At 35.0% G+C, this 15,330-nt stretch overlaps 1 protein-coding gene across 7 annotated transcripts in view; it reads right to left on the minus strand.

The window, feature by feature from the left end:
* Positions 1-428: 428 nt before the first annotated feature.
* The window catches only part of PAN3 (poly(A) specific ribonuclease subunit PAN3), a 134,925-nt gene continuing 120,023 nt past the window's right edge, over positions 429-15,330 (minus strand). For 4 of the 7 annotated variants that reach the window (XM_038573387.1, XM_038573389.1, XM_038573386.1 and 1 more), the window contains 4 exons: positions 13,965-14,094; positions 13,455-13,519; positions 6,431-6,569; positions 429-3,377 (listed from right to left, as the gene is read on the minus strand). In XM_038573387.1, coding sequence (XP_038429315.1) covers positions 3,237-3,377; positions 6,431-6,569; positions 13,455-13,519; positions 13,965-14,094 — 475 coding nt within the window. In that variant the 3' untranslated portion in view covers positions 429-3,236. Of the gene's footprint in view, positions 3,378-6,430; positions 6,570-13,454; positions 13,520-13,963; positions 14,095-14,848; positions 14,920-15,330 lie in introns of those variants that run through there. The other 3 variants (XM_038573388.1, XM_038573391.1, XR_005378426.1) reach the window with 3 other exon arrangements.

Below are 15,330 nucleotides of genomic sequence, written 5' to 3' on the forward strand. Positions count from 1 at the left end.
AAGACATGTATTATATAGAAATGTTTAACTATGCGCTTTATACATAACAAGTACTCATAGATGCATTTTTAGTACCTTAGAATAAATCCAAGTAGGCATTTAACAGATATGTGCAAATTAATGAATATGCCACTGACAATTCCTTCAAACACATAGGAAATATTCAGCCTTTTAAATCCTGATAAGGCAAAATCATTTTTTTTAAAGATTCAATTTCTTTTTTTTTCAGGATTTTATTTATTTATTCATAAATAAATGAAGGGGGGTGGGCAGGCAGAGGGAGGAAGCAGGCTCCATGCAGGAAGCCTGACGTGGGACTAGATCCCGGGTCTCCAGGATCACGCCCTGGACTAAAGGCGCTAAACCGCTAAGCCACCGGGTTGCCCCAAAATCATTTTGATAAATAAACTGGTACCAAAAAAACGACAAACTTCTCTGTAATTCTTTATTAAAAATACGGCTGTACACATAGAGTCTGAAAACAGGATTAAAGATGAATAACCCATATTGGGATCATGACATCAGAACTTAACATAATGGTGCTTTTAGGGAAGTTGTTGACATTCAAACCACAGAACCAAGGTCAAAAGCAAAATACAAAGGTACCCTCAAAAATATTTACAATGAAGTAAATACACTAACAGAATTTAAAATAGGTACAAAAAATTGAAATGACCAACGTTACATGATTTCCAGGGTTGTCCTTTCTGTGCTTTGATCTCACCTAACAGGAAGGTATGGGAAGTTTATAAACTTAATTTGACTATTCTCAGATATTAAAATCTTCCTATGAATTAAAAAGACTAACTTTTAGACAACCTCTTAAATGGAATTACACTATGGAAAAGAGGGCTCCCCCAAAAACACCTAAGCAGAACTAAGAGTTCTACTGAAAACCATTCCCAATAAAAACTAAATGAAAAATAAATATAAAACAAAGCTTAAAAAAAATATGTATTACCTGACACCAACTGTTTTCTGGCCAACAATATTTACTCATGAAAACATATCAGCTGTCTACCTTTATATTTAAACCAAGTCCTGAGGTTACTAGGGGCTGAAGCAAACTAGCACTTAGGATGCAAACATTCTTGAGTTTGTGATTTGAACCTGCCTTGCAGAGGGAAGTTTGCTGGTCTATACAGGATGAGAAATTCAAGCCCTATTTTACCCCTGCCCTTCCTTAGCTTTCACAAAACATTGGTCCACAAATTAAATTTTCAAAAAGTTCCCAGACCCCAAAACTAAAATAGATGATCCCCTTTCATTTTCAAAGAAAACAATATTGGAAAAAATCTCCAGCCCGCTTATAAATTAAGCATTTCATATTTCTTCGAGAATACAAGTAGTTCTTTTTTGTACAAAAGAATTACAATATGATTTGTCAAAAAACATATAAAAAGACAGCTGCTCTTCCTCAAATACATGAGCTAATGATAAAAGACTTTTGCATGTTAATGTGTCCAAGTTCTTGTTCCTTTTACATAAAAAAGAACATTATGGTGGCAAATATTAATTATCCTTTGAATATTGAACATTATGTTCTTTTTAAAATCCATCCAGATCAAATGCAATAATTGATTTTCTTTATAACTCAACAACTGATGCTACCAAACGTGGACTCAAACACACCTGTTAAAATGTGTAAAGCGTGTCTTTTGTCTTCAAAGCTTTCAGGTGAAGAGAGGTGTTTTTTTTTTTTTCTTGATGCAAATCTCAAGGCAGAGAAAATCATTTTAAAGCTTATAAAAAGTGGACAGAGAAATATTAAAAACTTCTCTGAAAACTACAAATATGTATAATTATTAAAATTGAAGACTGTAACATCAGTTGCAAGTGCTTGGAAGTCTTTCCTGACCTTTTGAGTTTCCACATTTTCTTCATAGTTGCATGGTGAGCACCCAGTGCTAGTAAAACATTCAGTGCTGGGAAAGGAGATAGAGTCTTCATTACTGTTCTTTTGTGAAAGAAAATTCCTATGTATTTGGCAGTCTTCAGTATCAAAGTATAGGTATTTCATTAACTAGAAATTCCATGAATACCCAAGTTTGGCGACAACTGCACGTCCAAATATTAAGAAAGGTAAGAGAGGAAAATTCCAAACTTTTGAGATTGACTTATTCAGGAATATCCCACATAATGAAGTTATTATCAAAAGTACTATTACTTTGGGCTAAGCAGTGACTGCAAAGGCACAGCAGATTGTTATCCCTCCAGATTCAGACTGTAAAACTTCAGAAAGCTCTTGATGCCAGACCACTGCTGTGTTTAGTTCATCCTCTGAACAGTGTCTCTGTGTCTGTATCCAGTGTAAAGTACCATAATAAAGCTGTGGTTCAAAGAACAGAACTTTATACAAAAAAGCGAACTGGAAATCATCTAAAGCAATATACTCCCGAACTTCAGGCCTTTGTAAGAATTTAATTTTCTTTTTCTTTAAAAAACTGCATAAATGTAAATATATCTGAAAAGCAGGGAAACACCTTTTTAAAAAAAAGACTGGAGTAATTTGGAGCAAAGAGCTCTATGTGCTGCTCCTTAAGTTCCTGTTTATTCAATCCTCATTCAGAAAGGATTTAAATCTACTGGTGGGGGAATTTGTATCCAATAATTCACTGATCTCTGTGTGTTCTTAAAAACAAAACAAAAAAACCCCAAAAATCTCCATTTGAACTAACAGTGGGTGGCATACAGAGCTTGCATACAATACTCTTACAAGAATTATACACTATACTGTACTTCTGTGAAATTATTTACCTGGTCCATTATGCTATTCAGGGCAACCCATCCCCAAAAGAGCAAATTCTGCTACCCTCAGAGACAAAAATGCTGCCCAGCATTGTTTCCCAAAAATGTCCTTGCGAATAGTTTCCCTTAATAAGTAAGTATACAATGTGGCAAAAGTTCAAAGATCAGAAAAAAGTCTTTAAAAAATTAAAATTAGTGCATATACAATTGGAAAAAAAACAAAAGTGGGAACACCATTTACCTAATGGTGCACCTTAATCTAAAATAAATTCTTCACAGATATGGCCCCGATGGCAGCCACAGCTCTAGGATAAGTGAAACATTCTTCCTTTCAAGTAACAGTGTACCTGACTGAAGTGCAAGCAGCTTTGCTCATCTCCTGTTTGTTTCCCAAATGTGAAATGAGAGGATGAGAACAGTTCAGCTGTAGTGCAATTTGTTATTGGGTAAGGTCCTCAGCCATGTCCTGCGTGCTTTTTCAGCAAATACTACAACTGACCATTTGCAGCTGCAATCAGTTCTTGAAAAGTGTTTTCGAAGCAGCGCTTTAAGTCACTGTAAGTAACCACAAGTACACTCTTCTCATCTCTGGAAATGAGGCTTATTTTTTCTGGCACACCAGCATCTAACTGAAACAGATACAAAATAGGAAGTTCATACCTGGCAGAGGATAATCCACTTTATTTTAGCACAACTTCTGCAACAATGGTGAATGTTTTAAAATTTTCTGTCATATTCCCTTCTAGATATACATAAGCATTTTACATCACTAATAGTTTGCACACTTTTTGACTTGGATATTTTTTTTTGACTTGGATATTTTTTAAACACTATTCAATGTTTCCACCTATCTTTCATGCATAATACTTGTTTGCATTATATTCCATCATTTACTTATTCCAATAGCTTCCATTTCTGTTTTTAAGGTAAGCTCTTCACTCGATGTGGGGCTTGAACTAATGACCCTAAGATCAAGAGTCCCATACTCTACCAACTAAGCCAGCGTGGCACCCCAATATCTTCCAGCATTTTTGTCACAAATTATAGAGCAATGAACATATTCGTCTACTTAATTTTTTTTCTTCTGTAGAATTACTTCCTTAGGAGAAATACCTAAAAATATAAATAAGGAAGCAAGAAGCACAAATAGTTTTTATAGCTTAATACATAGAGCTAAATTGTTTTCCAAAGGGTATCAGAAACCACTATTTATGAGTTATACCAATTTATTTTTTAGATTTTATTTATTTATTCATGAGAGACACAGAGAGAGAGAGAGAGAGGCAGAGACACAGGCAGAGGGAGAAGCAGGCTCCATGCAGGGAGCCTGACGTGGGACTCGATCTCGGGACTCCAGGATCATGCCCTGGGCTGAAGGCAGAAGCTTAAACTCCTAGCCACCCAGGCTGCCCAGTTATTTTTTTTTTTAAAGCATATGCTTTTTATTTTTTATTTTTTTATAAATTTTTATTTATTTATGATAGTCAAACAGAGAGAGAGAGAGAGGCAGAGACATAGGCAGAGGGAGAAGCAGGCTCCATGCACCGGGAGCCCGACGTGGGATTCGATCCCGGGTCTCCAGGATTGCGCCCCGGGCCAAAGGCAGGTGGTAAACACTGCGCCACCCAAGGATCCCCAGGCTGCCCAGTTATACCAATTTACAAGCAACTCCGTATCAAGTGCAGACCTTGCTATTTTTTACATTTTTTGATGAATGTTACCAAATATTTTCCTACATTTACTTGTGTTATTTACTTGTGTTTACTTGTGTTATTTCCACTGTATGAGTGCCAGTTTATGATCTCTACCTATTTATCAGTCAAGATTTGGTAGTAATAACTTAATCAGGTCCTTATGAAACATATATTAATCCTTAGTCCATCAAATAATTTATCTTGCTATGGTTTTCACTTTTTTGGTTATTTTTCAATGTATATTTTTCCTTCCTTTTTAATTCATTCATAAAAACGTCTAAAATTTACTAATTCTGAAGGCTCAAACTTTCAAATCATTTTACCAGGTATTTTGTCATAATTTTCACCAAAATGTGCTATGTAAAACCTTAAGTTTTATTTTATTTATTTATTTTTTTAAAGATTTATTTATTTATTCATTCAGAGAGAGTGAAGAGAGAGGCAGAGACACAGGCAGAGGGAGAAGCAGGCTCCATGCAGGAAGCCCGATGCAGGACTCGATCCTGGGTCTCCAGGATCACACCCCAGGCTGCAGGTGGCGCTAAACCGCTGCGCCACCGGGGCTGCCCAACTTTAAGTTTTATATCATAAATATGGTCAATCCATCCTTTTTCAATTATACTCTTTCCAAACTTAGAAAATTATCATACTTTCAGATTTGGGATACATTTTATTTATTACTAGTTATTTTATGAAATGAAATAGAATTTTCTTCAAGTTTTCAATTACATCCTAACATTCATTTAAAAATCTTCACTTAAGATATCTGCTCATGGCTTAAGTTGACAGTGTAAATACTTGCCAGTGTTACACTAGTGCTACATATTTTTAATTACTGGTGCTTTGATACCATAGATACTATTTTCTAAAATCCAGAAAACTTGTTCTCCACTCATTTCTTTCAAGAAAAATACTTCCCCTTAAGGAGAAGGACAAAGAAATATATAAGTCATACTGGATTAGCTCAATGGTACATACAGTTTGTTCTGTCTTAATGTAGATCATTGACAATACTCTTTTTAAAAGGAAGTTCAAGCAAGGCAAAGTAGTGCCTAAAAAGAAAAACCACATTTTCCCTGAAGAGTTAGCATACTGTATGTTCCCAGTTCTACATCCTGTGCCATGGTAGGTATTTCTTCTAGCACCTGTAATTTAGGGACAGTTTGGACCAGGGGTCAGCAAATGGTTTCCATAAAGATTGCTAGATACCAAATGCCTTAAATTTCAGAGCCACACAGCCTCTGTCACATATTCTTCTTCATTTTGCTTTTGCTTTTAAAAATGTAAATACTCAGGTTGTGGGCTCTACAGAAGTAGACTGTCAGGCCACATTTGTCGACCCCTGAGATTTAGATAAACCTATACAAAGACTAAGATTTACTTCTGGAAACCCATTCTACACTAATTCCAAGTAATTCTTAAGGAAAATGCATTCCTTCCCTCCTTGGTAAACTGTCTCTCTCCTAGCTCTTTCAAAAACACTAAGCTCACCTCTCAAATGAATTGATGATATATCTACATCTCCCTAATAACTTCATCTAATCATCTAATTCTCCATGTAGAACGCTAGGCCTACTGCCCTTTTACTATTATAACACTGGATTATTATGCCCACAGTTAACAGTAAATGAATAGTTAACATGAAGGGCATTCAACAAGTCTCACAATGACTTAGAAGAAAGGAATTCAACTTCTAAAAAACGTTTAAATATAAAATTATTTTTATTTTTCCCACCCACTGCTTTATTAGCATTTTATTATAATAAAAAAATCTACAATGAAAAATTCTGTATTTATTCATACAGATGTTGAAAAACCTGCCTGGTCTAGAAATTGTTACTAAGTAAATATACCCAATAATTATTAATAAAATATCTTCTAGGCTGTAGCATAATACATTCACACTGAAGTCTCTTAGTATTTGTAGAAGATGTAACTCTGCAAACTGTAGATGGCATTGTGATCTTAAAAATCCAGATACAAATTACCTTGTTAAGACAAGAAATGATATGACTGAGATCAATCCAAGGAGCACCCGCTTCTGTCACCTGATGGAAAAGATGATCCCTAAAGAGTTTCAAAAGATAACGGTCTCCAGTCTCCGACCAGGTAGGATCCTTCTGAAACCTGGGGAAAGGTAATATTTTACCTCAATAACTCATGCTGTATGTCACATGGCCATCCTGATTCTTCAGACTCAACACCAGCTTAATTTTATTGTTTTCTCTGGTAAGTAGGGTGTGTGTGTGTGTGTGTGTGAGAGAGAGAGAGAGAGAGAGAGAGAGCGCAAGAGTGAGAGATGTTTTTTTTTAATCCTAAAGTTATAGAGGCTAAAAAAATGCTTTCAAATTTCATGTGCAGATTGCTAAATTTTTAAGAAATAATTTCACACATGAAAGTATATGAATACCAGTTTCTAATCCTCAAAGGCAATCATCCCTTATGCACTCCTATTTTATAATCACTTTCATATTTAAGCTCCTACCATTAGATAAAATGAAGGAAAAAGAAAAGGTCTTTAAAAATCCTTAGACATAGGTTGAAAGAGGTTCTTTTCCTCTTCTCACCTTTAGGATAGAGTAGGGAGATATGATTAGATATGTGTTCAGCTTTTTACTGGTAAGCATAAAATAAAACAACATTTATGGAAACAAACAGGCATATTTTGATTTCTGACCATCATGAACTAATGTGAGAGTGTGCTATGAAGAACTAGAGAACTGACCAGATGACCACTGTTGCTTTCTAGTGACTTCTGGAAGTCAGTGGTCTAGTGAGGAAAACAGATGTTCAAAGAAAGTTGCACATTCAGATAATGTGATTAAGAAAAAGGGAAATGGTACACAACAGAAACATGAATTCATCTGGGAAGGCAAGGAAAGCTTTCTAGAAGAAGTAGTGGATGCTCTTCCCAGAGAAATATACCCTAGTCAGACGCATCCAGTATTTGCAAGAAACAGAGCATATAGCACTCCAGAAATCTAGCAAAAGTCAGTGGCTGGATGGGGTTAGGGGTTGAAAAAAAAAGAGACCAAGAGAGGGACCGAGAGTAAAAGACAAGGACAAAGAGGGAGAGAAGGCAAAAGAGGGAGGAGAAAATTAAAAGAAAAACAAACAAACAAACAAGGTAGATCTGACGCAAAGATAAGGGAGAGATCAGATTATGCAGTCTTGGTTAAAAACTATTTCTGGGTGAAAAAACAGGTCTTTTCAGGTCTTTTTTTTTTTAAGGGATTTTATTTATTAATGAGGGACACACACACACACACACACACACACACACACACACACACACACACACGCAGAGACATAGGCAGAAGGAGAAGCAGGCTCCTCGCAGGGAGCCCAATGTGTGACTCCATCCCAGGACCCTGGGATCATGACCTGAGCGGAAGGCAGAGGCTCTACCACTGAGCCACCCAGACATCCCAACAGGTGTGTCTTCTAAAACACGATAGAAAGCCTATCACATGGTTTAAACACAATCATATATGAGTTTTGCAAAGATCACCCCAGGGACTTTCAATTAAAATGCCAATTAGGGGATCCCTGGGTGGCGCAGTGGTTTGGCGCCTGCCTTTGGCCCAGGGCGCGATCCTGGAGACCCGGGATCGAATCCCACGTCGGGCTCCCTGCATGGAGCCTGCTTCTCCCTCTGCCTGTGTCTCTGCCTCTCTCTCTCTCTCTGTGACTATCGTGAATAAATAAATAAAATCTTTAAAAAAAAAAAAAAAAAAAAAAAAAAAAAAAAAAAAAAAAAAAAAATAAAATGCCAATTAAACACATCCGTTTATCTGTTTCATTTCAAAACCCCACCAAACTGACAATGAATGTCTAAGAAGGGGTATAATAATAAACACTCAAGGACAAAGTAATCAGAAGCAACAACAGAAGAAAAACTTGGAAGGTGAAAAACAGGTCAGTGATATGATTAACTGACTTGAAAAAACTGAACTTTAATGCTACAGAAGGTACAGAAAAACATGGATGCCATAAAAGCAAGCCCTACCAGTCGAGGCCCAGGAAAGGAGATTGCTGGTACTACTGAAAGTACAGGTATGCACTAAAGCTGGAGGAGCAGAATGGATGAAAAAGTTCTATAAATAACAAACAGATAACCTCTCTTTCATCCCTGCCTCCATTTCTGCTTTGCAGAAATTTGCCAAAAAAGGTCCCAGCAATCTTTCTAGACGGGGTGAACAAAGAAGCTGCAACCTCCAGGGTGCCAGGAAGAGCAAGGGATGGTAGAGAAGACTAGTTAACTGACACTTTCCTGCTACTTTGGCTACTCAAGGCTAGGCTGTGGGTTTAAACTACAGACAAAAGGTTGAAATTTTTCTGGATATAGACTTGCCCAAGAGAAATTCTGACATTGAAGAGTCTACTAAAAACAAACAAAAATTATAATTAACAATGTCACACTAGTTTACCACACATACTATAATCCTTGACCCAGCAAGGACCTTCCAATTAGCTTTTTAGGTGAAAAAGGTCATTTTTAAAAAGTTTATTCATTTATTGTTTTAGTGATCTCCATACCCAACGCAGGGTTCAAACTTACAACCCCAAGATCAGTAGTCACATGCTCTTCCAATTGAGCCATCCAGGTACCCTGAAAAAGGTCATTTTTATTATGAACACACAGCCAAGGATCAGAAATCCTTTGGAGAATGAAACAACACTAAACACAACAAACTCTTGTTTCCTATGAGATATTCCTATGCAGGGAAGAGAACAAAACAAAACCTAACCAAAAACCTATAATTGAGAGTCTAAGAGAAATAAGAATTAGATGCTGTAAAACAAACATTTAGAGAACAGAATGTTCTTGAAAATTAACAATATGATGGCAAAAACTAAAAATTCAAAAATGGATTAGAAAAAAACCTTTATTTTTAGACAAAATAAGTTGAAATGATTACCTAGAAAGTAAAACCAAAAGATAACAAGACAGAAAGCAGAACAGAATATTAGAAAATCTACTGCAATGCTCTAACAGCTGAGCAATAGAACTCCAAAGGGAGAAGTTATCAAAGAAACAATGAAGATAACTTCTCAAAACTGAAGGACATCAATTTCCAAGATTAAAAGGGTTTGCCCACCTACTGATTCATCAGAATGAATAAAAAAACCCCACACCAAGGCATACACTGTGAATTTCTGATCACTGATAAAGATCCTGAAAGCAAAGGGGAAAGGGTTTGAAAAGAAAATTGCTTTGAATCTAGAAGTCAAAATGGAGCAATGCTTCAAATTTTGACAGAAATTATCACTACTATTACTTTACTATGTATTAGAGATACCTGCTAACACAATCATTCCAGAGAAATTAAAAGTATAGAAATTAGGAAGGAAGAAATTATAATTACAGTTGTTTGGAGATAAGACTATGTATCTGGCAAACTCAAGAAAATCTAGGGAAAAACAAACCAAACACTAAGATATCAGAGTACAAAATTTACAGAAACCAGTAATTTTCATGTGCACTGATAAGAAGCAATCTATGAAGAAAGTATAGGGGATAGGATTCACATTTATAATAGCAACAAGACAAAATACCTAGTAAACTCAGTGAATTACAACAACCTAAGAATGACTTTTAAAGTAAAGTCGGTTATCTACAAGTATGACGACAGGGCATTATCTTAAGAATCTCAACATCTATAAATACAAATACTCCTTAAGTTTATTAATAAACATGTTTGCCTTCTCAATAAAAATACTATCAGATTTACTGATTTTTTTAAAATTAAAAAACCTGGTTCTAGAATTTCTACAGAAAATTAAGCAGTTTTAGGGAAACAACAAAAAACAGACAACGAAATGAAGATGAGAAAGAACGAGCACCTACCAGAGTTTAAAATGTTAGTCATTAAAATACTAATGTGAAAGAAGTGCTGCCTTAAACCAGTGCAGAAAAGCTAGACTATTCAATAAATAGCTTTTGAGCCATGGTAGCCTTCTGAGGGGAAGGGTGGAGGAGTTGAATACATACCTTACATCCTATATAAATTCCATATGTATAAAAATTTAATATGGGAAAAAAATAAAACCATAAATAAGTACTCTAGAAGAAACCATGAGATAATTCCTTTAAAATCGTGGGAACAGAAAAGGCCTTTCTAACTTTCTAACTATGATTCAAAATCCAAAAGCATAAAAGAAGTTTGACCAATTAGACTACATATATAAATGTCTGCATGGAAAAAATTTAAGCAGAGTTAAAAGAAAAATGACAAACTAAAAGATTATGATCATAAAGGGGACACCTGGGTGGCTTAGCAGTTGGGCCTCTGCCTTCACCTTGGGACATGATCCTGGGATCCAGGATGGAGCCCCACATTGGCTCCTTGCAGGGAGCCTGCTTCTCCCTCTGCCTGTGTCTCTGCCTCTGTGTTTCTCATGAATAAATAAATAAAATCTTAAAAAAAAAAAAAAAAAAAGACCACAAAGGATAAATCTCTCCAGCTCCTATACACCAAAAAGACAAGACAAATCGACTGAAAATAAAAATGATCGAAGGATATGGGTAGATAAGGCAACAGAAACAAACCAAAAACATAAAAATGATAGGCAACATGCTCATTAAGAGTTAACACAAAATAAAACTGCACTGTGACTCAATTTCTCATCTATTGGGTTGACAAAAATCCACAAGTGTGAAACAGTACTGTTGGTGAAAAGCTCTTATGCATCATATATTGGAATACCCTTCAGTAAGGGTTTATAGTCACACATCCACAGATCCAACAATCATGACTGGGCCTATATTAATGCACACATAAAGTTCAGTATGCTTAAATCCGTCCCTTCAGCACTGCTTATACTAGCAAAACACTGAAAACAACTCAAATGCCTATTGATAAGGAATTGGAAAAATAAATTATAGTGTATCCACAGAATAGACTATTATATAGCTATAAATTACAGAAGTAGAGCATTAAGGTTAAGATCATGGACTCTGGAACCATACTGTCTGGATTCAAATTCTGGCTCATATACTCACTAACGATGTGACCCAGATATGGTTTTTCACGTCTTTATGCTCAAATATCTCTGTAAAGTGGAAATACTGATGGTAGCTGCAACACAGTGTTGTTATGAAGATTAAGGCTAGGTCATATTTATAAACTATTGAGAATGGTGTTTAGTATATGCCAACATACCTAAACAAAAAGATTTCTAAAATATAGTTATGAGAAAAAGCCAACATACAAAACACTGCGTGGTTTACAATTTATATATATTAAAAAGGGGAAGGAAGGAGATAATAATATATATATCATTTTAACTGGGAAAGAATATGAAATAAAGATTAGTGGGAGAAAGTGGAGAGACTGGGGATGCTACAAGTATGAGAATTTTTTTTCACTGCACACCCTTTTCTACTTTTTAAAAAAACTGGTTCACATTAATCTATTCAAAAGATTCAATCAATAAAGAGAATTTCCTGAGGACTATCTAGAATTTTATACCCAATCATACTATCAATAAGGTGTAAAAATAAAGATATTTTCAGACTTACAAAGACTCAAAAAACTCACCTTTCTCAGGAACCTATAGGAGGATGTGCTCCAACAAATCAAAAGAATAAACCAAGGAAAAAGCAAGAAACAGGGTATCCAACACAAAGGGAGAGACAATGAGAATTCCCAGGGTAATAGTGAAGGGAAGCTCCAGTTCTAAAGTGTGAGTGTGAGCAGGCTTAAAGCGCAACCAGCCCAGATAGGAAGAGAAGGACAGAGGCTCCAGGGGCAATTTCTCTAAGGGGGAGAAAAAAAAAAGGAACTGATAGGTTACCTATTTTTGACCATATAGAAAGGTGTTTCATAACTCTGGCAGCAAGTATGGAATAAACTGGTGGTCAATATTTTTTCATTCACTTAGTTCTCTATTTAAGACAATTATTAACCCCAGGAAAACAAAAATCAAAAAACAAAATACAGAAGAAAGAAAATATAATCATGGTTTAGTATGGTGCAGCTATGAACAATATTTACCTGGTTATATACTAATGTCAACATTAAGTAAAGATTTAACTCAAAATTATGGACTAAGTGGTAGAATGTGGATACATGTGTGTTTATGTTTGTGGTTGGTTAAGGGAAGGGAATGTGAAAGACAAAGTCTCATCTTCCACAGGACAAAGTCATTAGCTGAGTTAAATACTGTGGAAAAAAAAAAATCAAGGAATAGTACTATATTATTTTTAAATAAAGAGATAAATGCCAGAAGAAACAGCTGAAAGTTTTTGTTTTAATGTCATCTTCTCTTCATTTAGAAAAATTATCAGAGAAAATATTGAGGTTTTTTTTTTAACTTTGAAGAAAGGTAAGTAAACATAAATTATGTGGTCAAAAAAAAAACTCCCTCAAGTAATATTTATGTATCATCAATCTCTATTAACAGAGGTAACATTCCTGAAACCTAACTACAATGATAATAGCTATCATACTATTCCACCTGTCTTTGGCAGTTATTACTTAGTACAGACATCAATTCTACTTCTCTCTGGAACATATGGTCATAACTTTTAACTTGCAAATGAGGCAGAACTAAATGACAAATAATGTAAGGTGGTGATGTTACTGATATGACTACTAAATAATGTCCTTTAATAGAAGATAAGGAGTATACAACAGTAAGACCTGTCTGAAGTCTCTGACTATGGTAAACTGAACTGACCAAGTTTCAAAAAGGAGACAGGGTAGTACTGACAGTCATAAAGTGTTCCCTCATATACAAACCACTTCTAACAGTATCTTTCTGTACATGTATGTGGATCTGTGGAATCCCTAAGAACATTCATTATATACCTATAGCCTACATCTAGCCTTTACCTATACCTAGGCTATAAGTAAAAAAAAGCATCCTAATAGCTAACAACAGGCATTAAGGTCACTTGACATGAGAATTTTTCTTTTTCCAGGTAAAGCCAGTAAGAATAAGGAATACTCATTCTTGTTAATGCCCTTGATTGAAAACATATTGTAAAATACTGTAAATCCTTACTCCGGCCTCTCATTGATTGTTCCCAATTTTGCTAGAAGCCTAAACAGTCTTCCATTTTGAACCTCCTATAAAACATTTTAAAAAGAGAGAGAATATTAATATCCAGCTAACTGAATATAAAAGCAAAATTTTACAAAACTGGTATCCTACACCAATATTATCTTTAAACAATCCTAATATCCCCACCTTTTGGTTATAGTTTTGAATGTAACATGTTCATTTCATTCACTAGTAATACTTAAGAAGATCATGCAGCTGGCCATTTTTAAGAATGGTTAAAATAACTTACATGAAAAAAAAAATCAAGATTGCTTTAATTGACTATAGCAAAATCATGAACAAAAAGAAGAAATAAGAAATTAAAATACTGAACATTAAATTTGGACAATATATCTGCAAACAGCCTTAGCCAATTACGTACTATATTTAGCACAAAAATTATTATTTTTTTTATATCGCTCTACACATACAGATGCCAAATGTGTATATCTCTTTTTAACTAGACTCTACCTTTGCAAGGTCTTCCTCTATGACATCATTTCTCATTTGAGCAGCATCCAATTGAGTATAAAATCGAGCACCAATCATGGGCATGATGTCATTTACACTTCTCATTCTGTTTTGGTCAGTCAACAAATACCTAGTGAAATAAAGAATCACTTGAACACCAAACATAAAATTTTAAAAAACAACATAACCCACAAGCACATAGCTATCACTGCTGCTATCGTATTAGTGTACATACATTTGAAAGCATTTTTTCATGTAAGTCAAGTTCACTTTTAAGGCTTAATGATTTCTCTGGAAAATTTTAAGAGCCAATAGAAGAAACTTGTCTCTTTCTCCACATTTTTGCTATTATGAAAATGAGAAAGGAAAGTGGAACAGGGTTACACTTAATCATTTCCATTCTCAAACCCTTCCTTACAATAGTGGGGCATAAAAAGACTTACAAAATTTTGGAGGGGTGAAATAGAGGGTGGTTGTAGGTGAAGAGATTTTTCCATTGCTCTTCAAAATAATTTTTGAAACCAAAACTGGGTCTTCAATTTTGATGAATCAAACAAGGCTCAACTCTTTGGGAAGCTGCCCTCTGCTCTGCAACTTCATTTACAAGTTGTCATGGTATATTTATTTCTGAGAAATCTTCAGAAATTAACATATTTCACAAGAGGCCAATTCAGTTTCTTCTACCATTGTATCCGAGGCAGAAAAATACTAAATTTCAAAAAGCTGCCTGCTAGAATACAAAGATGACCAAAGGTGAGCCATTTTCTAACCATTCTCATTAAAATAGCTCCTGTTCTTACACTCTCTGCTTAGAATTCTATCTTATTTTCTTTATAGGACTTAGCACTACCTGCAAACATCTTATCTGTTTATATGTTTGTTACCTCCTCCCCATTAGGGTGGAAGCTCCAGAAGATAGGAATTTTGTTCATCTTGTTCAAAGTATCTTCAGCATCTGGCACAGAATAAGCATTCTTTTGTTTAATAAAATACTCCTGTAGATAATCTATGTCTTAGCTATTTACCTATAATTACTGACATATTTATATCTACTACTTAAAGTTATTATAAGTTTTGTAACTTTGGTAAGTTACTGTACTTCTCCATGCCTCAGCTTTGGCATCTCTAAAATGGAGCAAATTTATAGGGTTATTGGGAAAATTCATTCATTCGCATCAATTCGGAAGTGCCTGATACATGATTTACTGCTCTACAAAGTTATTAGTTAATATGAAAGCATGGCTTTTTTATTTACTCTTTATTAAGAAAAGCTTCAAATATTTATAAAAGTAGAGAGAATAGTATAATGAATGTCCATGTACTCATCACCCAGTTTTGACAATTATTAACATAGTCTAGTTCATTA

This window comes from Canis lupus, chromosome 25 (genome assembly GCF_011100685.1).
Source record: "Canis lupus familiaris isolate Mischka breed German Shepherd chromosome 25, alternate assembly UU_Cfam_GSD_1.0, whole genome shotgun sequence".
Lineage (NCBI taxonomy): Eukaryota > Metazoa > Chordata > Mammalia > Carnivora > Canidae > Canis > Canis lupus.